The 23,878-nt window shown below is 36.5% G+C and overlaps 1 protein-coding gene across 1 annotated transcript; it reads right to left on the bottom strand.

The window, feature by feature from the left end:
* Nucleotides 1–699: 699 nt before the first annotated feature.
* MARF1 (meiosis regulator and mRNA stability factor 1) lies at nucleotides 700–22,851 on the bottom strand (the record flags this gene model as incomplete). Its single annotated transcript, XM_082490682.1, has 26 exons — nucleotides 700–1,137; nucleotides 1,660–1,830; nucleotides 2,818–2,958; nucleotides 3,053–3,113; nucleotides 3,877–4,089; nucleotides 4,200–4,430; nucleotides 5,219–5,446; nucleotides 5,950–6,152; nucleotides 6,663–6,796; nucleotides 7,993–8,135; nucleotides 8,827–9,047; nucleotides 9,283–9,458; nucleotides 9,812–9,931; nucleotides 10,714–10,950; nucleotides 11,311–11,391; nucleotides 12,318–12,496; nucleotides 13,223–13,412; nucleotides 14,088–14,246; nucleotides 14,346–14,512; nucleotides 15,051–15,485; nucleotides 16,046–16,218; nucleotides 16,937–17,054; nucleotides 17,612–17,838; nucleotides 19,285–19,459; nucleotides 20,465–21,133; nucleotides 22,705–22,851. The coding sequence occupies 26 exons, from the start codon at nucleotides 22,849–22,851 to the stop codon at nucleotides 905–907; spliced, it is 5,232 nt and encodes a 1,743-aa protein (XP_082346808.1). The 3' UTR covers nucleotides 700–904.
* Nucleotides 22,852–23,878: the final 1,027 nt, after the last annotated feature.

A 23,878-nucleotide genomic window follows, 5' to 3' on the forward strand; every position in this document is an offset into this window, starting at 1 on the left:
ATGTAGTTAGAACTTCCCTTACAGGTGGAAATAGCATCAATACCTTCCATCACAAAACACTTTAATAAGACCTACTCCATTATCTGTAATTTATGCATTAAATGCATATTTCAGAAATACCAGAATCTTCCTAACTTCATTTCTAGACACAATAAAATGTGTGTGTCTGTATCTTAAACTCATGACACCAAGACAGTCTTTTCCTTAACCAAATCCATGCCAGACTCAAACTAATATAAAGGGAAGCTTAAAGTGTCAGTGTCCTAGAAAGCTCCTAAATGGAACTGAAAGCTACAAAAAACATTTAAAACAAGTTTTACAAAAAATCCACATAATCTTCTACAGACATCTTTGGACAAAAGAATTTACAGTGCAGTTACAAGTCATTTGAAAGGTCAGAGAACAAGTTTTTCCTCTGGAGTACAATCAACTCCCTCACTCTTGTCATTTCAGGTCAACGAGTTAAAATTTCTCAACAGGCTTTTGAAAGACAGATCATGCATTTTATTAATACTGTCTGAAACAATACCAGTAAGCAACAGCCTATAGAATACAATATGCTACATGTATGATTACACCACCAACAAGGCATAAAGAAAATAAAATCTGTTCCATTTTAGTTGAATTAATATTTTGCTTTTACTGAACACACATTTATGAAAAAACTGTAAAATCGAAGAATAATTTAACAAATGCCAGATTATATTTTTTTTTTTTCAAAATAATAGAAAAAATCTGCTCTGCTAACAGCTGTGTTCAGTGTAAAAGGAACAAAATCTTCACAGAATACATTAAATACAAATTAATTCTTCTAGGCCTTTCATTAAAATACATAAGGGCTAGCAAATAGCTTTTCTTTGTGCAGAGTCCATAGCTATTTTTCTTTCACACTAAAAAGAAAAAGTTAAAGCTTGGTTACAGGTGCAAGTGAAAAGTTTGCTGCCAATTTCACCTTGTTTTTGTGTTGCTTTTTGGCTGGGCTGTCCATTACTTCCTTGTTTAGTTGGGTTTCAGAGGACTGACAGGGAGGCACTGAAGCATTCTCTGCAGTGTTAGACACCACAGAACCAGAGGTCAATTCTTCTTCAGCTGTGGTAACAATCCTTTGTTTTTCTTCTTCTGTTAAAATCATTATCTCTAAAATAAATAAGACAACTCACTTTATTGATGCTCTGCTCTCGAAAAATAAGGAGTATTTCTCTGGTAACAGGCAATAAAATATTTAAAGAACTTGGCAGCTTGGAAGATGTGTCAATGTTCACCTCTACAGCTGATGTGATGTTTGCTTCTGGCTCTGTCTGCATCATGTACTATTTTGGTTTGATTTAGTTCTCACACATCAAGCCTTTCTGTGCTCAGAAAAGCATTATGAAATTGCTGTGGTGAAAAGGTTGCTACAGGTTGGCAAAATGCAATTGCAATGGTGGATAAGGTCCCTATAAATTTCACCACTATTTCGGTAGGGTACTTACAGTCTGTACTCAAGAGTTTCTGATGGAAGCCACCTGCATTTCCAACACATCCCACTATGCAAGATATGTATATGTGTAGGTATTTAAAAGGAACTTTATATAATCAACCATTTACTTGATGCTTTGTTTTCCAAATGGTACGATTTATCACCAACAAGTAATACAACATAGGCAAGAAAACTCTTACCAGAGAGAGGTGCAGGGTGTTCCTCAAACTGAATGAGGTCTGCAGACTCAAGAACCACTGGATCGGGTCTCAGTTGTGGGGATGGTAGGCAGGAAGGAACTGGCTCACACAAGAGGTCAACGGGAGATGTGTTTGTGAGGCAAAGAAGTTCTTGCTCAGTTTGATTAGAAACTACAAAAATAACAGAACATATTTCAAAGTATATGTAAGCTGTGAAGGTGTCACTGTTTCAGAGCTGGTAAAGTCCTCAGATTCTGAGGATTTGAGAGCTACGCCGTATTTGAAATACTAATATAAAACTAATTTAATCAATGCTAACTAACCTCAGATTTATTCAAGAATTACTTTGCTGGTTCAAGAGCATCTAACTAATTACAATACAGCAAACAAGGCAACAGTATGTTAAATCTACTGCTTGCCTGAGTGAACATAGCCTTATAGTAAAATCTGGTACTTGCCAAACTTGAGTAATAGAAGAGCAGCTGCAGAAACAAGTCCTACAGGAATAGTCTTTAACAAAGAATGGCCAGTTACCAACAATTTCCCTGCAGACATACCAATATCCTATCAACTATTTAAATATTATCTAACACATTTACATGTGAAAATTAAGCTGAAAGTTTCAAACTAGCCTAGACTTCTGAAATGGTAACTCAAGAACCATTCTACAAGGTCTCCAACCTGCAGGTAGTAAAAGAACTGGAAACCATGGCAAGACACAAACCATTTCCCAGTTATTTTTATTTGGAGACAGATTCATACAGGGCTGCTATTATTATTTACAAATAAGTAACACTACAAAATCAACACAAAAACACCACAAGAGAGCACTATGTTCCTATCAGAATACAGGAGACATTCCTAGCTGAAGCTGCTACAGACCATCTTCTCATCAGCTTTCTATTTAAATTTCCACTAAAATCCATGGGAGAGACAGTACTCTAGCAGCTATATATATGCTGACAGCTGAGGACAACAGATGCCCTTGTCAAGGGAACACATGCCTAACTACATACTCGGGGAGAAGTTCAACAGCTTTCAAGCCATAAAGCATTTCTACAGATCGACTAACTCACACAGCTTTCCCCATGCTGCTTTGATTACTCTCCTTATTTCTTCTAAGATAATACATTTATTATAAAATCAATTTTGCATTACCATTGCTAGGCGTTCCTAGACTTAGTTCCATTGATGAAGTGGATCCAGGGGTCTCCATAATCTGTCCATTATTGTCAGCAAGTTGATTCCCATGATCATCCACATGATCAGCAGGGGGAAAACTAGGTGAGCTAAAACGAGCTACAAAAGGCAAGTTTATTTTGTTCATTTACTCAAGTCACCTTTTAAGAGAAAAAAGGAAACTAAGATACTGCTCAAAATTGAAATGGCTTACTTTTCATATCATTCTTTAGTACCACAATTCTCTTATGGCCATGTCCTTTAATCCAGACCACCTACAGAGGGGGGGAAAAAGCAGAATTGAACATCAGCATATACTAAACTCAAAGCCTAAAGCAGCTTACTCGCTGCCTTTCACCTAGCCTTGCACTGACATTATTTCTAAAAGCAAAATAAATCATGTTGCTAATTTGTACTACACTACCCAAGTAAAAACTTGGTCTCAAAATAACTGACGCCAAAGGCAAACTATAGGGCTAGAAAGTGTGCTAACTATATATTAACAAAGCTATGTGTTTAAACACGGAGCTGCAAAATTCCATTTTGCTGTTCTCCAGAAAGATTAACTTACTTAATGGAAAGCTTAAAGCCATAAACCAGGTCACAAATTATCCTAGAGCACTGAGGACATGTGGATGACAAGATGCCACAGCAAAATTCCACTGTGGCACTTCTGACAAGATCCCACAATTCTTCACTCCTAAAATCAGTACTCTACGCTGATCAAAGTGAAGCTTCAGTACTGTACAGTTGTTCATTCAAGATGGAAATCAATTATCTCACTTGATAAAGATGCCAAGGATCTTTGTGGTCTCACCGGGAACAGTTACAAAAAATTTGACCAAAACATGTAAAAAAAATATCTTTCTTATTACACAGTAAAATTTTGCAGAAGCTATTCAAAATACAACTGGTATGAGCCTCCTTGGAGAAGGTAATTATTCCAGTAAATCACACCAATTAACAGAAACCACAGTTGTGTAACTTTTTAATCCATACAGAAATCTCAACATAATTGTGCAAAACAGTTCTTCACACCTGTGGAATTGCTCCCAAAAGCTCTTCTAAATTATTGCATCCATATACTTTAGGTTGCAGCACTTCTCCTGTGTATTTGCTGTATGCAACTGGGAACTCATGAAGAAAAATCTGCTGATAATGATAAGTGTGAAGTAAGGACCTTACATTCTTTGCAAACATATACAGATTTGTAAGCTTCACATATTCTTCTGCTGCACCATTGGTAAAAACCTGTTAGAAAAAGAAAAGATACAGAATTAGGGTGTATACTTCTGTATCATCTAGTCACAATGTCTTTTCAAAGTATGAAATACACCAGAAAGGAAAAAGAACATACATACCTCAACTAAGTAAGGCAGACTCTTCAGGAGTTCAGTTAAGGTCATAAATCCATATTCACACGGGTTAAGCGAAGTACTATGGACTGTTTCATAATGCTGTTTAAGCTGTTCAACAGAGAGAAAGGATGTTCCATCCCAGGACATCAATAAGACCAGCAATTGGGCAGTCAGAGTCCGCAGAGATTTTCTATTTATCAGCTGAATTTGCTTGCCAGACTCTGTGTCAACAACCTAGAAGAACAAATTGCGAATGAAGTTAGGGACAGGGAAAGATTATTTATAAATAAGTTGTTTAGCTGGGGTTTGTCTGAGCACAGCTGTATCTAATATTATATACCAATATCTGATACTTCCCTAGCCAAAAGCACACTGGATAAAACTTTACATGGAAAAATTTACTTTAAATATAAAAGCTGCATAGCAGTGTCTGTCCACGTGGTAGACATGATTTTATTCTTTGTTCCAAGCCAGCTGGACCTCACTGAGCTCCAGCATGAACACCAGCTGCTAAATTAACAGAATTGGAGCAACTAAACCAGTATGCCCATGTCCATGTAGATGTAAACCTTTCTTTTCCACTGACCTAAAAGACCATCTATGCATTTACATTCAGAGCCAAAGCCTCAAACCATAGATCAAAGAACCTAGAAATAGAAAACATTAGGAGACTGATAAATTTCCTGATAACTGTAGTAGTTATTTCTTTAACAGTTAGAAATCAGGTGGGAAAAAACCAATTTGCATTGTTAAAATAAGTACTACAATACAATCTGCTACTTCTAATTTGCTAAACAAGCATGAGTTTTCCCAGAGGAAGTTGAAAGGTTATAAAAGAACAAAGAGAACATCATAGGAATACGGAAGCTACATTTAAAAATCCCTTTAGAAGCAATATCCCATTAAGTCAGGGTGGGAATTCCAGAGTATAATATTAAGCACACTGAGGTCTGTAATTTGAGACAGGAAATTCCTTAACACTACATACCTGTTAGAGGGATAAGCTACAGCTAAAAGATTACCTTCACAACATGGCAGAGTTTTTGCATTAAAGCTGGAACTGAGCTAACATCATAGTCATGAAGACGCAGTGTGTATCCAAATGTTTTACTGTACTCCGTCAGTAAATCAGCCATCATAAGGCAGTTGTCTTTCTGAGACCGCAGCAGTTTAACAAACTGGGCAGCAACTGCTTTGACTTGTTCCACCTCCGTGAGCGCAAGAATTTTCTCCTCTCCACATTCCAATACCTACAAAACAGAAATTACACTTTGTTAAAGTCATTTACCTAGTCCGGATGAAAAGAGTGTAAATTGCAACTAAAATTCAGTGCTTGCAGGCAATCATTTGCTATGTAGCAGTGCTCAGCTATCTCCAAAAATATCTATATAATAGCAAGCAAAACTGTGCAATTTCCAGAATACAACAATCAGCAATTAAGGAGTTATTAACCTTTTTTAAAGGTAGCTTAACAACTTCAATGAAACTCAGCTCTGATTTTGATGCAGTGAATTTTGTAAATGTAATCCAATTTAGAAAACTAATTTGTTAACAAGCTTAGCCTGAACGCACCAAAAACCTTTGACCATTTTATCAAGATAGCTATACTAAAGGCTTTCTTAAATACAGCTGTCTAATACTACAGATGCACAGTTTATAACTCAGACTGAAGTTCATGAGAAGTATAACCCCTACTGAAACAGTTGTGCATATCAAAAAATGCTTCAGTACATCTTAGGATTTCAGAACTTACAAGCAAGACATCTGGTATGGCTTCAAAGAGTTCAAGTAGTTTTGTAAAACCATAGTAAGCAAGTTTGCACTGACGACCAAAGTGGTGGTGATAAGACGGAATAAATTTATTGAAGGGCATTCGAAAATGGGGTTGGTGGCGCAATAAGTCTACTACCTCTTTAGAAAATTGTTTGGTTCTTTCAATTTCTTCCTGTGTACGTTCTAAAATAAAAAAAAAAAGCAAGAGCTACATATCAACACACTTATAAAATGCAACACAATATAGCAAGAAAACACGGTGATTGATTTTCAGCTTAATCGCATATCACACCAAGTCCCTACTTTCTTCTACCACTGAAGACCTTTACTGAACTCACATGTTTGAAGTCCAAAATATTCAGGTGATCAGCACTTTAGAAGGTATTAAATAGTCAAATGCATTGGTATTTTTGCTGTGTGGAAACAACCCTCTCTAATTGTTCCACAGGAAGTTGCAGAAGTAGAAACGTTTTATGTGTTTTACCACCTGCTCTCCTGTCTTCAGTTATAACTGCTTCTAGCAAATAAAGAATTTGTTATTCTAGAAGTTCATCACTTAGTTACGAAGGCAGAAAGACAATTATCAAAAAATCCAAGTCACTCCTATACACTTTAGTTAGCACTGTTCTTTCACTATTTTAAAACAATTTATTTGGCAACAGTAAAAAAAACCCAAAACTTACATGGACATACCTCTTTTGGGAATACAAATTACCATTTCATTGTCTTGCTGCGACAAACAGATGGTTGTATCTGGAATTTCTGATATAATATCAGCCAGTTCACACACTCCATACTCAGTAACATCCCAGTCCTTAGAGAAACACCTGAAAGTTTTAGAAAGTTGTATGATACAAGTATGTTGTGTAGGCAAAAAACAACCAACTATGCAAATTGAGGGAATAGGCCTCAAATCCTAAAAAAAACCCGCATATTTTTCATATTGACAATACTAGCATGTGAAACAAAGGGGAAACTATTCTTAATTCTTATTTTTCTGGTTAGAATGGATAGAAAATGTAATTATGTTATACAGCTCCATATGGCTACACTTTCAGTCTGTATTTGCTTAATAGTTACAGACATACGCTCTTCTTAAACAACATTAGGTCTCAAGAGAAGGCAGAGACCATGTCCTCAAAAACACCATATTAAGGTTCACAATACTATGTAATATGTTATAAGGCATTTTACTGCCCCTGCCTCCCTGACAGGAACCTCTCAGAAGCAAAAACACTTCACATATATTCTTTTCAACAAATGGCCAGAGATTACTATAATGGAGATGCACATGCACATTTAGTAGATTTATAAACAGCCAATGAAGTATTTTTTCCAATATTAGAAATATAAATAGAAGGGTGCATTCCCAAAAAGGAGCTTTGGGCACATGCAGCTCAATAGCACACATGCAAAGGTAGGACCACACGTAGCAGCAAGATGCTATGGTTTCTTCAAAACACATTAAGTACTACTTTCTATATTCATATTAAGGAAAGCATCATTCTTGGTTCTTCAAAAACACCACACCACTATTTTTTACCATGCCAGAACAGAATGTTCTTCCTGGCAATAGCAAGACAGGTATTACTCATTTTCACACTATTACTAGATCGAGTTAAAGAAGTAACTACTGACAATCAGTCTATTTTACACTTCCCTCTAGAGAAAGCCTAATGCTAAATTTTCCCTTTACTGTTCATGTTAATGTGCCATGACCTGCTTGCTTAAATCCAACCTTGCAGTCATGGCTTCAAAGAGAATTAATGAAATACAACAAACCATTTCAAGCTCCAATAAAGTTAAATGAACCTAATACTAAAGGAAGCAATAAAGTCTACCAGAGAGCTTTTAATTTTTGTTTTCATTAGAAGTTTGAGCTTCCACAAGACAATGAAGAGGCAATATAGTTGCCACAGTTTTGTGCTGAGAGTTAAAGTGCCAACTTCTCCTGCACTAGGTTTTCAAACCGCCATTGATAGACATGCCCTGCACAGTTCTTGTTTCATTAAAGATAACTTACCAGTGATAAGCCTGTAAGAATTCCCTCACAATAACTTGCTTACTGGCCTGGGATTTGAGAAGCTTCAGTAAGTCTTGAGTAAAGCGCTTCACTTGAGCTCTGTGCGTTAGAGTTAACAAGCGTTTGGAACCCATCCCAAGAATCTGAAAAAAAATTTTATTCGATCATTCATGTCTAGCATCCTCAGTAAGTTCTTTTACAGGATATTTCGAAGCCAGTTCTAGTATAGGTAGGCTAGAAATAAAGGATATCATAGTGACAGTGTTTGCAAAGGCAGCCTCAAGAAGCCAAACACTTTGTACTAAGGCATGTGTCATCAAGACATTTCCTCCACAAGTGCATGCAACTGTTGCACATTTGCATTGGTTATTTTAAAATTCTACAACCAACTGGTGTTCAAAGTAGCAAGCTAATGGGACCACAGTGTTTCTTTTTGTAATGTAAGACCAGGTGACTTATTTCACACAGAAATCCCTCAGGTCACAGGCCTAACTTAATGGCAGTCAGTATTTGCTGTGTTCTTACGATAAACAGCACAAAACTTTTTAGCCACAGGCTAGAAAAAAGCTTAAGACTTTATTCTAGATGGTTAGATTAAATAAAGTAACAAGTTAACTTCCCCAGAAGTTGTTTTGGAAGGGTGGGGGCAATAAAAACAAAACATAAACGTCTCAAAAAACCCACAAGTACACTCCAAGGTTTAGTTAATCATCTCTTTCAAGGTAGACGAGATAACTGCATAGCAGCTATTATACAATACCAATCAGTAATTCAGATAGTTGAAAACACAAGTACAATTACCCAAGCTAAAAGAAACAGTGCCACGTAACTCACTTGCAGTACATGCGGCACTGCTTCCAACAGCTCCATTAGTTTAGAATACCCGTAGTCAGACACACGGCATTGTTTTGCAAAGTGATGATGGTATGTTGGGATGAATTTACTGACAGGTATGACGCAGGACGGTTGGCTTTTAAGTAGATCTATCACTTCTCTACTGAACTGAATGAGTTGTGGATTACCTACAGGGCTCTTAGAACGTAGAAGCCAAGGATCTAAAAAAAAAAAATAATTGTATTACTGAACCTTTCACTAATATTCTTCCACTAACACCGCACACTATTTGAGACAGGCTACAGCACAGGAGGAAAAAAAAAGAATGAACGTTCAGACTAGAAGTTTCTTTTTATAAAATGTTTAAGAATTATACAAGATAGTTACTTTATGCTACTCTTAATTTTTCAGCAGGAAGATTAGTTCAGAGAAAAGATTTTAAATAGTGATATTTACCTGTAGTAGGAGGTGGTGGTTTGTTATGTATCCATTTAATAACTTTAATGCCATTTTGGGCAGTGGCAATGTTAACTCCAGGAACACAGGTAATTAGATGTTCTAAAGCAACACCACCCTGGCCTTCTGGCACTATTTCGAGATCACTGAACTCTGACATGTAACAATCAGGAAAACTTTGGAAGAAAAAAAAAAAACAAGCTTCCATTATAAACTAAAACACCACTATAACAATTGTCCTAAAAATATCCTTATTTTGAGACACTTCCTGAGCAAGAGGCTTCAACAGCTTACTAACGCATTACAGAAGTCTTCATAAAATGCACATTTAAAATAAGCATCTTCTCTCAACAAGAATTCAAGAAGTAATAATTTCATGAGGCACTTATTTGCTCTAAAAGATACCACCTTACATAAGAACTGGAGGTTTTATACAACACGTAGTTTCAGAGCATTACAACAGCCAATGAAGTTTTAAATCTTTAACTTTTCAGCCCTTATACTAAAAGCATAAATTAAAATACTTTACCTTAGTAAAGGCACAGTACCCTCATGTGTCTGTAGCAGACTGTGAACTTGGGGAGCAAATGTCTTCAGAGACAAAATCACAAAAGGAATTCTATAAGAATCTGGATCAAACTCATGCTCACTGTAAAAACAAGAGACTGAAGTTTATATGCTCATTCTAGACATAGATTTAGTATGCCTGTGCTCACATACACACCCATAGTAAACATTATACCGTGTGCATAGGATATATTGCTACCAGCTGACAATACAACTACGTAGTCACAAGCAACTTCCATTCATTCTTCACAAAAATTCATACAGCTACAACAAAACTCCTGGAAGACAAGCAACATTTAGAAGTCCGTATTTTTATTGTCATTAGATTAAAATTTTCAAATTATATTTTAGCAGCGCATACCAGGCAGTTAACAGTGAAAAACCTAGTAACTGCTCTAGTAGCACAACCTGACTACTGTTTAATAAAACAAACAAACTTTATATGGCTTCAGGAAATCTTCAACCCAGTATGAATTACTTACTAAATGTAGCTGCAGGACAAAGTGCGATCAGTTCCAGATATAATTATGTAATAAAATTCAAGCTAATAGAAATCTCTACTATGCATAACCTTCCTACATAACCAGAGGAAGGTAATGTACCTTTCTGCTTCTACTTAAAAGGTATTTAGCACAGCTGCACAGATTGAATAAAATAACCTTACCTGAACAGACTGATCCATGAGAACTGCCCAGAAAATTCACTGTATCATCTCACTATTTTCTGCCTGACTTATTCTTGTAAATATATAAACAGTGACTACAGCACACTATATGAACATATGTACCTCAACTTTAATATACCTGTAAGTGCTAAACACTGCTCAAATATTTAAGATTTTATAGTATTGTATACACAGCTTACATAAAGTCCTTATTCAGGCAATGCTGCTTACAAACAGGCTCGTGATATTCCAACTCTTCAAATATTATAGGACTACAGTTTGCTGATGAGCCATCATGTGACTGTGAAGATCCCAATGGACTCTGCCGGGCTTGGCTGCTGGATAAAAGGCACACCAGTCGCCCACTTCCTTGGTCACGGATTGCCACAGTATCTGTTAGTTTATACAAGTCTGATACAATTAACTTATGCCCAAACCTAAAAGAAAAAAAGAAATAAATATACATTATAAATGTAATTAGAGAATGCAGTAGTTTGCATTTTTTGTTTAAGAAACAGGAATATGTGAGAAACTATTCTATGCAAGCTGTTAAGGTAACCGATCTATTCATCCCAACACAGAAAACTGAAATAAAATACTGGAAGTATAAGCCTCTAACAAAGGCCATTATTAGAGTCATTGCCTCTGGATCGCTAATATGCTGCAACATCTAATAACAAAAAGCCCAAAACACTCCATTCTGTTATTTTCTATAATTCACTGTAAAACAGTCACCCAAGATCAGACTTTTTTTTTTTTTTTTAGAAGTAGTAGAGAAAAAACAACTGCAAACTTACTTTTTTTCATAGATTTCTGTGAATTTGAACACAGGCAGACAACAAGCAGGTGCATCCTGCAGAATGGACATCGTTTCTGAGCTATAAAGAAGTTTTGTAACATTAGCACAAAACTGATCTCCAGCCCAAGTTGGCGAGATGCAATTTATGAACTATAAATGTAACAGGACAGATTGCATTCCCCTCGATCCCAGCACTACAGAAGCTGACACTTCAGATCAGGGAGCGCAAGTAGTAACATTTCTGCTACCTCATCTAGGTAACATCTCAAGGAATTGCATCATTCATAGGTGGTAGTAAGATTTTGAGCATCTATAAAATGCAACATCAAAGCTGCAACATTAGAAGTTACCATCCTGGTCTTTATAATAAGAACTCTGAATAGGCATAAGCTAAAAGGCAAGAATGAAATAAATTTGTAAATCATACAATGCAAGTAGCGCAGTTGTAGAATACCCTACACACCAAGCACTATTTTCACTGGAGCTGTCTGTGATAAAATGCCAACATTTTTCCTAATGCTTTCTTTCAATATGGAAAGCATTGAAACAAAAAATACTTATGTTCTCACTAGTATCAGCACTCTAGTTTATCATCCTCCAGAAGAAAACTGATATCAAAGAAACACCAACAGCATTTAAATTGTGTATCCCATCCTCAGAGAATTCATGTGCACTTTTTGGAGAAAAGGAGAAATAAAGATGCCCACTGTAATCTTAACTCAGTTGCACAAACTAAGTCATTGAGGTATATCAGTACTATAAAAGAGTAGTGGTGAAACTGTTTAACGCTATTAAACAGAGATCTAGTCTCTTCAGATGCAATTTAAAATATAAGCAGTGTAAAAATGTTAAACTGAAAGCTAGCCTAGTTGTATTTAACACATTCATCAGGTCATAAGACAGATTTTACTTTATTTCCCTATCATTCCTTTGCTCAATATTTTAAATCATGTTTCAGCTACTAAATACATGCCATAACAATTAAGATGCCAAAGTGCTTATTACCTAAGGAGAGAGAGTGATTTACTGGCAGTTCCTGTTGCTAATGAAACCTGGATTCTTTTACTGCCAATTTTGTATCTGTGCAGACTGTTGACAGCACTGATTGCTTCTTGCAGATTTTCCATCTGAATTGTAGCCTTCAATTGGTAGTCTGTATGAGGACTGAGCTCTACACTTTTTACCTGAATGGAAGAAAAACATCTAATACATTTTTCAGAAAACATTAACCCAAAGCAAGCCAACAGAACAGTAGCAGTCTTGCTTTGGCCAAGAGCCAAATACAATGCAAACGGGCACCAAGTATGATGAACCATGACCAACAGGACAATGCAAACAGGCACCGAGTGCAATAAGCCTTGGACAAGGCAAGACCATGATATTCCTTTAACAGGAGCATCATCTTCCCATGTAGCAGATTATGCCAGAAAAATATCATCCACTGATCAAACAGGAATAGGACTGCTGCAGAAATGACCCCTCCTGTCATAGTTGCTTTTGACTGACTAACTCTCCATGTCTGGTTTGGATCACTTCTGATTCAAAATAAACTCAGCTTTTACTGTGATTTTTAAACTGACATTAGTAATTCAGCTTTACAGCTTAAATAGGTTAGGCAGCTAAAGCCTAAGTCTCTTCTCTGAATGATTAGTGACCCACTTAATTTCATATACAAAACTTCAGGATACCAGATGTATGAAGACCAGATGCAAATTAAGAACCTAGTGCAAGTGATGATTTGGTCTTTCTAAAGGAAAAACACAATACCTTCTTTTAACCAAGTTTAAAAGTCACATTTGGATAGCTTTCCGTTCCTACTTACTTAAAGCTAGACCACATACATGTCCATAAATACATAAACAGGAAGTATTTAAAAAGAATATATTTAATAAAGATATTTTAGCCTTTACCTTGCCATGTCTTGAGAAAATGTCTTGTAAGTTTTGCTGCAACTCTTTTCTGGACAATCTGTAATCTATATTGCTGATCTGAATGTCTGCACCATTTGCAAAAGGATCAGGGCAGTCTGTACCGCTGGTATGATTTACTACATTAAATGTGAGTGGAGATGATCTGTTTGAGAGGCTTGGAGACATACTCCTGTGGTAAAAGAGAAACATTTATGAGCAAAAGTAGCTATTGTGCAATTCTGATCTATAAATCTCAAAAATTAATCAGAAAATAGACACAGGTCAAGTGCAAATACAGCTCTTTGAAGGTATTTTCCTACATATGTGTGCTGGCTAAACAAATTTTACCACAAAACACATAATAAAGACAAATATCTCCTGAGGAGGAAACCATATTATGTTTCAAGGTCACCCAATTTAATAATAGCAGAAGACCTGGTGTCAAATACATCTTACCAACACACTAAAAAGGCCAAGCTCATTCATATGATTTTAATAATTGGCAAAGGCCAGATATTTAAGTCTAAAGAATTTAATAGGCCTGCATAAATTTCTACTGGCAATGTCAAAGGCACTGAAATTAAGATAACTAGCATGTCTATAGTACCTCTGAAGATTTTTCAGAAGCTTTAAAGTTTGCAGGAAACAATTGCTAAACAGTAAGTTTCTGAAAAAGACTCACTCCATCTTATATTTACATCCACCCTGTCAGCAAGTTATGCAGCACCATCATGGTTTCCTTTTGCCTCCACATAAATCAATGTATTAATGTGCTTAGCATACACAACTCCATATGCACCTGTCAATAATAAAGGTATATATTGTTGAAGTCTCACTTCACCTCCCAAATAAGACAGACACTTACCGAGATGACCAGCAACTCTGAGACATGAGTAAAGGACTGAGTTGTCTTGAGGCCGTCAACTTACTGAAAGCAGAGGGATAGCTGACCTGAAATACAGTTTCATCTTTATCTTTATCTACAGGTGAATTGGTAATGCTCCTGGAAGTAGAGGTCTCTTTTCTATTTACAAATACATATAAGAAAGAGAACACACATTATGTTGCAGAATTCACATTAAAATGTGTCGCTAACATTGAGGTCTTTATTTTTTAAACATACTTCTGGCTACTTTTACAGGATGATTCTGCTGTTCCATTTTTTTTCATTGCCAGAGACACAGGAATTGCTGCATTACAGTTGCTCTGAGAAGGAATTTGTTCTCTTAGATGCTCTTGCTGGTTTTCAATATTTCTACTGATGGGCTTTGATTCAAGGCGACACAGCTCCTATATGAAACAGAAAAGTCAGCATAAAAGCACTAGGCATTCCTTGCCAGAGGCTTTCCTTGTTATGGAAAGCTAGATGACCAAAAAGTTTTTCTTTAATAGCATTTTCAATTCACAACCAGAAATATTTGATTTTCTGACAGTTTACTATTTCCTGTCACAATTAGTTGAAACATTTTTGCTACACTGTAGATCTACCCTAGTTTTCCTTAAAACTAGCAGAAGCAGATGACTCTAGATGTTGTACACAACACCAATAAAAAGTCAAAACTGGCCTAGGAATTGAGACTTCTTAAGTACCAGCGGTATTTTCAAATTGAGGAAAAAAGGTGGTGAGGGATGGGGAGGGGCACGGGTGGAAATAATCTTCAAATTTTTTGTCTACTTTCCAAGCAGATGAATACAGCTCTCATTTGGGAATGTCACTATACATTACAGTTATTTACTAAATAGGACTAACAAGTTAAAGAAAGCTGTAACAGAAGCAATTCTTAGAACAGTAAAGGCAAGAATACTAAACGAGGTAGAACAACAATACCTGTAAACTTTTAACATTTGTGGGTTTGACAACAGATCCATGGAGCTGGAATCCTCTCCCAGCAGAGCCTTTGGTACCACAAGACTGATCACTTGGGTCTTTGCTGAGGAGGCACAGCTTTGTGTTCTTGTTAATTTTCTTGGGAGACTTCACCTTTTCAGTTCCCAAAAAGCTGGAGCTTTTTGTTTCATTAACTTCTTTGTTTTTGGGAGTAAAAGACACTACAATCCTGTTACCAAAAACATCTTCATTTTCCATTCGCTTCCGAGCCCGTTCAGCACTTTCTTGATTTAAAAAACGGAGAATTGCACTGCTTCCAGAAATGCTCAGCACCTTCCCTCCACAGTTGTCTGACAAACGCCTGAGTCTATTGCTGACACTTTTGCTGTCTCTGTTTGTTGGCAGATTATAAACATACAACAGTGTATGGCATGCCTATTTAAAAGGGAGCAAGATTTTAATTTGATTATGTCAAAATACCCTCATTCAAAACCAGTATTCTTACATTGATTCTGGTGACACATGCTCTCCTTACGCCCACCCAAGTCATTTTGTTTGTAGCATTCAATTTGTTTGGAAAAAACTCTCATACCAAGGAAGATCCTCAAACTTCTATCTCTGATATAATTTAAAGTTAGAAGACACTACAGATTCCCTGATCAATGGATCAATACTTAATCACTTCTCCAGATAAGAAAGCATCACTATTTGCAACCCAGGAATTCTCTATGTTCTACACATGCATGTGAACATGTAGTTCAGGAAGTTATTTCAAAGAAAGAAAAGGTCTTGAGTGCTGTGCAAAGCGTACATTCACATGGTAGTAACCGAAATACAGACAATGGTCAACTATGCAGCAGATGTATGTGTTTTTTATGGCGAGACACATAATTTCAGCCTGCTTTCCCTCTAAATTTGAAAAAAAAAAAAAAAAAGAAAAGAAAAGGAAGTTGACACTTTGAAGTGTCTGTTGCATTAAGAACTAAAAACCTTACCGGCATTTTCAGTGGTAACCTTGGTGGCAAGTCTGAAATAAATTCTTCAAAACAAATAAGCTCATGAGCATGATGTAAGAGTGCTTCTGAAGCTTGGTTTTTATGTACCAAAATGATCCGAAAACCATGTCGATGTCTCAGGTCACTGAGTTCCAGAGCAAAGTTTACATCCGCTGGAGAAATAAAAGAGAAAATTAGAATGAACAAGGAAACACATGAAAAAGCTAAAAAACCCCACCCAGACCTCACTTGACAAGTTCTAATTATCACTGAAAATTTCCAACGAAAGAGCATGATCAGCTACAAGGCTTTTCAATAGACATAGTCTAAATCAGCAGTTAGCAGTCAGTCTCATAGACAGGGGCTTCCTTTTAATAGCAACTTTCTAGTAATTTATTAGCAAGGCATTCAACTGGTACTGTATACTTCTATAATAAACATTTATTTAGCTTTAGGGAGAAACCCAAGGCAACACACAGCAATTAGAGTTGAGTGGCTTACATTTAACTGCATAGTATGCTGCTACAAGAATAAAAAACAAATCAAATAAATTTTGCTCAAACCATTCTGAAAGATTACCATAAGGAAGACTCAATGAGTTTTACTTTATTAGCCCCATGCTGAAGTTGTCTAACTTTAGACAGTATTTATACACATACCTACTGACACACAAGAAGACAGATTCCAATGCTGATTTAACTAAGCCAAGTTCTCATCTTACTGTGCCTATTTTTCCCTTGCTGCCACTGGTATCATTAAGAATTCTTCAGCAATTCAGTTAAAGCTGATTATAAGCACAACCCTTGGAAAGCAGAATACTGTTCTGTGCAAAAGTACAATTGAAGAGAGGTACTGAATTCTGTACTGTAGGTCAGTACCACAAACACTTACTTGACACAAGAACCACAGTGGCAGGTGCAGCATGTGTATCAGCAAATCTTCTAAGACTCTGTCTGAGTTTGTCATCAGCAGCATTCTTTGCTGTAGCATTGATATGTGCAACAGTCACCTGTGGAAATACAGAGATATGCTCTAGGGAAGAGCTTGAATGTGAAATATGCTTGCTTAAATTTCATTTTTTAAAAAGATAACATAAATACAAGCTTTCACATGCACATGCAGAAAAGTATGTAGTTAGTGCTATCGATTGGGGTACCTTTAATTTACATGTGTACTCACTAATCAGCATAGTATTCACTAACAAAAGCAAAAAAGTCGAGTTCACAGAATCATAGATCTTTTAGGTTATTATTTAGTCACAGATTTGAAGGATAACACTAGAAATGCCACCGCTGCTTATTACTGGATGAAATCAAAGTCCTCTGTGAACACTAAAACTAAAGATAAAACAGTTATCTGCACATAACAAAATGCAGTTTCAGTTTTAAAAAGTATCACACCAGGGAAGTTCAGCATTGAAGACCTCCACCCATAAGCTAATCCTAAGCTCACGCACTACAAACCACAGAAGCTAACACAAAGCTTTAGTGGACAGGGATCACTATTAGCACACTCAGAGTACACAAATTCTCAAGCAACACCACCAAGTAGATGCTGTTTTGATACCTGGCAGTTGTTGAGCTCCTGAATGACTTCTTTATTTTCTTTACTAATGTCACACACACAGATGAATTCCGCCTCTCTGTGACCTTTAAAAAACTTTTCACGAATCCTCTGTACAACTGCTATGGCTGAACGGCCAGAGGGAACTGAACAGTTTTCAATATCCCAGAAGACTCCAATGGGGGGCAAGTTTTCCAGAACTTGGCCCGTTATTGCAACATCCGGAGACCCTGTACAGGTTTAATAACACAGCTCATTTTAATCTCCAAATACCAAGTGTTAAACTTAATGCTATAAACTTAGCACGTGGGGAGCCACGTTGCTCACTTTGCACGTGAATGCCAGTTCAGTTTTATTTTCTTAATGAATCTAAAGAAAAACCCACAAATTAGGTATTTTCAAAGCTTCTCTTTAAGGGAGAAACTTGATACCTCAAACCAGTTTTAAACAGAAACTTAGTCACTGTTAAGTTAGAGTAAAGATGGAAGACAACTTCAGCTTTAAACTCTCAGGCAACCAAGTAACATAGTTAAAAATATTACCAAATGCTGAGATGGCATGTGCCATGAAAATTGTCTGAAGTTGTGTCACACTTAACTCAGCAGGTAGTATATTAGTAACAGAAGTGAAACATGAAAGCTGTTCAAATTTACAGTGTGCATTAAATAGTCTAAATAAAACCAGATGAGATTACCAGTATAACAGTGATTACAAAAAAATAAGGCAGTATGGAACAAACAACGGTATCCTATAGTTCAGAACAAGGTTAAGAGATTTTGCTCTTACAGACTAAGAAGCACAAATAAAGTCTCCGTTGTTTCAGCGCTCTGAATATCTATCTAATTTTGAATCAACATTATACACCCATTCCATTCCCACAAAACAACTGGAAGAGAAACAACAACACAGAATCCTCACAGGTCAAAAACAAGCTAAGAATTCGAGTTAGCTGAGAGTATAAAATTAAACACAGCAGACAACTATCATGTATGTTTGGGTATGTTTACTAGTTACTCTTCTACCAGGTTCACTGGAATTCCATTTTGTAAAGACACTTAATTGGGGTGTTGCATCTTAAAAACAGCTTTACTACTGCTTTTAAGACTACACCTATCTAATTTATTATTCTCCCATGACTAAGTTTATAGCTTTCATACTAACCATGATTTTTTAATTGAATCAGTACTAACGCTGTAGAAAGACCATATTAATTATTTCACCCAATATTTTCCTCTCAAGAACACTGAAAAAAGGTGTATTGTAATTATAAACATTATATCTTTACTGCATATGAAGTGAGAATAGGCACTACAGATTAACAAAATGCTTTTCCAAGTATGGCTGAAGATAATTTCTTTATACACCACTGGAACAAAATAGCTTCCAAGTCCTTAGAATTTCTTTTTCTTGTTCTTAAAATGTTAAAAAATATAACAGTAGAAAAAAATATATCAAAACTCCATGCAAACAATGCAGTAAGTTAACTAGGTATTCAAAACAGGTAAATCCAGGTTATGACTTTGCAAAACAGACACAAGGTATTTTTTTTTACTGTTTAGTCTTCTATGACTTTTAGAAGTTACCAGAAAACAGCACAATTTAAGAGAAATCTTCACGTGCAACAGTATTTAAAGAGGACATCCACTAAGTGCAAGTTTCAAACAAACGTGGTTTACCATATTTCTGCGGTGATTTGCCAAGGCTGCTCGCCAGTAGCAAACTCTTCTCATTCCCTGTTCCTTTGGTTCCACAGCCATTACATATTGGGATAGGAACAGATGCAGTCTGTGCATTTGGAGGAGGAATATTTGGCCAGATTTTAGCAGCATCAGCTAGGCTGTTTCTGGTTGGCTGTTGGGACAATTTTTCAAAATACATGTTCATTTGTTATACAATATTAACACATACTATTAAATGCTAGAAATACTCAGTTTCCTTTCTGCAACAAATGCAAGTTCAGACATATTCTAAAGTCAATTAAGAACAGTATCACTGCATGAAGAAGGCTTCTATCCCAGAGTCTTTCCTAGTATACTTAGCTCTAGATTTCCAAATGCAAGGAAAGACTCTGCTAAACTCTGCACATCAAAACATCCCATCTTTAAGAAATACTAACACATACTCTAGAAAAAACAGACCTAGCATGTGAAATCAGCACAATTAAGAGTACAAGGCTGAACCACCTCCCTCCACCCCAAAATAGTGGTGAATTCAGTATGTTTGGAATTATCACCATTTAGCTTATGGAAACAAAGACATTTCACATTTACATTGGAAACTCAAGTTTGGAAGCTTAAGTAACACACCTTGCAATGAGTTTTATTCCACTTGAATTTTCCATTAAAATTCAAGCAGCTTTAATCAGTTTTAAAGTATTGTTATTGAAGTATAAATTACAAATTTGAGAAGACTGAACCAAGACCTCGCAAACCAAATCAAAACTAGAATAACCTTATAGCATCTGACAATTCCCCTGACTTCAAAATGGATCTTTATTGATCAGCTGCACAAGGGTACATGTTAACTGTTGTTAGCCTTTTCTCAGAGTCACTACTATGGAACGTTTTAATTGGAGTTGTCAAGGAGAGATAAAAGTCTTTCAAATGCAGTCAAAATTCTGCTTGAGTACATCACAGATCCTCTGTAAGCTAAACATTGTGATAGTCTCTTTTGTCTTCCCATCAAACTGAATATTACCTTAGAAAAGAGATCATCTTCACAAAGGATATCTGGTACATTACCAACTAGGAGCATGCAAGCTGCAACCCATGGAAGCTGGCATTTTGCTCAGGTAACATTATTTCAACATTAACCATATGCCATGCTTAATGAATGAGAAATGTGATGTGTACAAACCTTGCTTAAGCAGTCATTGCAGTAGTGAGAGCCCTTTAAACAAACTGAAGGTGCCATGTTTAGGTGCAAAGGGTTGGCGCACACACGTGATGTTAGCTCCGACTGTGCAATATGCTCATCCAAATGGCCTGTGGCCCCACTTGTGAATTCAGAACAAGGAAAATAGCCAGAAGATGTGCAGCTCTGAAGGGCTGGAAACTGATGCAGTTTGTGCACATTACCGTGACAGGACTGGAAATGGAGTTTTCCACAACAGGGCAGATGTTGACAGGAAGATACACTGTTTTCTACACACACGCCAGGGAACTCACTGGCAATGCCTGCCAAATTGCTTCTAGATGGAGGGTTCTTCAGTGAAGATGCAGACTGATAAGCAAATCCTGACCCCACTTGACAAGTAATCGTCCCAGTGCTTTTTGAGTCTAATATTGTGCCAGGGTGAATCAAGTTACCACCACCACCACCACAATGCATTTGTGGAGTACAAGAAGAGTCAGAGCCATGAGCACAGCAGCTTACTTTCGGGCCAGGTGAAAGTTGTATTTGCTGTTGCTGAAGAGGATGAACATCAGGAAGTGGTACCGCTGGAAACAGTTTAGAGCCAGCATTATGAGGAGATGAAGCACCCTTCAATTCTGCAGCAGCTTTCTTGTTCTCCATGTAATCTTTCTGGAAAATTAAAGCTCAGTTACATTCAGATACATAAATAAATGAACAATTTTATAGTATAAACAAGCCTATTTTTAGACTGTTACAATTTTGACATCAAGTGTTATCTTCGTGATTACTATACCTCACTGTCTGAGCATATGAAATATTAGAAGAAACATGCCAGTTGTGTGCCAGCCTGAGGTATATTGGTATCTGTGGATTTTAGAAGCAAGAAAAACCAAAAAGCTATAAACCAAGTACCAATGGGTCTGTAAAACAGAAAACTGTTAGGCTAAGGCTGAGACAATCTGCAATTAAAAAAAGATTTATTTCTTTTAAGAGCAAACATAGATGGATACAATATAAAGAAAAAAAAAACCAGTTTGAAGGTACATAAGTAATCATCTTTTACTTTGAATAAAGACTTAGAAAGTGTATTAAAGTTTTAGAGCTAATGCATTAAAAGACTAAGACTTAAAAAATTAGAAATTATATCAAGCAGGTAAACTAACAGAGGACAGCAAAGACTAGATTTTCACAACTATATAAGTGCTTTTTGCCTACTTTGATTCAAGATAAAGATGTACAGACATAAAGGCATAGACAGAATACAGGTGTTTTTTTTTAATGGTAGCAGTGAAAAACTAAGCAAGATGATGAGAAGCACCAGAACAGTCAAGGTCACTAGAGCTAACCTGCATACACCGCACTACTCCAGAGCTTTAGGCCAGTACTTTGGAACAACTTTCACTTTCCAAATTGAATTTAATGCATTTCCTACCACACAGTAACGAATAATTGATTACCCAAGTTCAAAACTATTCCTCTCTACCTGATGTGACATCTCATGAATTGAATATACATTCTGCCAAAAATCTGTCTGGAACTGGTTTTATGTTAAATTCCAGAATTTATGTCAGATCCCTTCCTAACCCCTAACATATGAGAATAGCAACACAACAGGATACATGCTAATCTGTTTCCCCCATGCCTTTTACTGAAAGTCAAATTGAACATGCATGAATGAGCTGGAGCTTGCTTGCTCAAGTCAGTCATTGTGTTGTACTTTTCCTTCTATTCCTTAGCACTTCGCAGCTTAAACGTATAGAATTGCGTACAGTTACGGAACAGGAAAAATTAGACATTCATGATGAACAATATCCACAATTGCTGTAACTACTATATAATAATTCAGAAAATTCTAAATTTGCCTCCAAACTAAATTAATAAAAGTCCGGAAGCATGAAAACTATTCCCTACCCTACTCTTCAACAATAACTCCACAAGGTTTTCAAGAAGCTGCATTATACACTTTTTGAGGAGTCAGTTGTATTACTCCAAACAGAGCTGTAGAGAGGTAAAGCTTGTCAAGAAATGCAACTTGCCTGCTTTCACCAACATTGATAAGAGAGCTGTGAACACAACTAAAGACCTTAAATTCCCAGGCAGATTTTGTATTCACCATGGTAACTGCCATCTCCTCTTTCTCCTCTCCCCACTCACCCCCTTTAGTCAGCAGTAACACTGCAATTAGTTTTACCACTTTGTACCACGTTATCAGTTATACTCATAGTAAAGCAATGAATTACCGTTTTCGCACTGCAAGGCAAAGACTTTTCAGCAGCAGAAAAGCAGTTAGAAAGTTTCCAGAGCCATGGTTTAACATCATTCTCTTGTTGCTGAAGCCATCCAAATGATCTATTGCAGAGGTTCTCTGTCCTGTGTTCTTCCATCATACAGCCAAACAAAGAGGTTCAACATTTTTCCATCCCCCTTTCCTTTCATTATTCCCACCTGCTAAAGAGAAAAAAAAATGCATGCTTTAAATAACTTTTAAGGTAAGATCACAACGGTTTTTCTGTCTTATGAATTCCACTACTGCTAGATCACTGAACTGCATTGTTTATGTTAAATTTAATTATGCATATGGAACATGGCCTTGACCATTCCTGATTAGTACAGGAATATACCTCATGACTTGCTGCACAGGTCTGAGGAAAACACTCTTTGAGTCCATGGCATTAGCTACAGACACCCAAAAATGCATTGCTGCTGACATGAAATAATTCCCTGAAACTTTCAGGGCATTCTCCTGGAAAGAAAAGCCAGGAGGTAAGTTTTCAAGAACAGCTCAGCAATAAATACAAAGTCAGTGCAACAGAATTCAGTTCCATGGAATTCCAATTCCATTGGATAACAAAACTATGCATACTTGTGTTAAACAAACAGCATTTAGTATTTAAACAGAGCTTTAAAATATTAAAGCTATTTACAAATACAGCTACTAATTCTCAAACTGCCCCACAGCACACCACATCAATTTGGCTTTTTCATGGTTCTGTTAAGCTAAGCAACTTGTTTAAGGGTCAGCCACAGTGTACCAGAAAAACTATGATTAGCAATTAAGCCTTCTTACCCTCCAACTATGTACTGCACTCATTAGACTACGCTCCTTCAGTTCTTTTGCATCTAATGTTAAATGCAGTAACCATAGAATACATTCCATAGCATTTTATTTGTCCCAGCGTTATTTTTAACCTCAATAGAATTTTGACCTTATTTAAAAAGCAGAAATGTTTACTCACACGAACCCTAAGTAGCGAAAAATTATGTTGTATAAAATATTAAGTTAATCTAGTTCTACAGCTCTAGAGTATGTTGCTTTAAAAAACGCCTGGTAGCACCAATTCACTTACGAATTAAAGCGGTGACTGGAAACAAAATAATTAAAAGTTATGTTAGCTACGTATGTCCGCACTTTGC

This window comes from Vanellus vanellus (assembly GCF_965231255.1).
Source record: "Vanellus vanellus genome assembly, chromosome: 14".
NCBI classification, from domain to species: Eukaryota; Metazoa; Chordata; class Aves; order Charadriiformes; family Charadriidae; genus Vanellus; species Vanellus vanellus.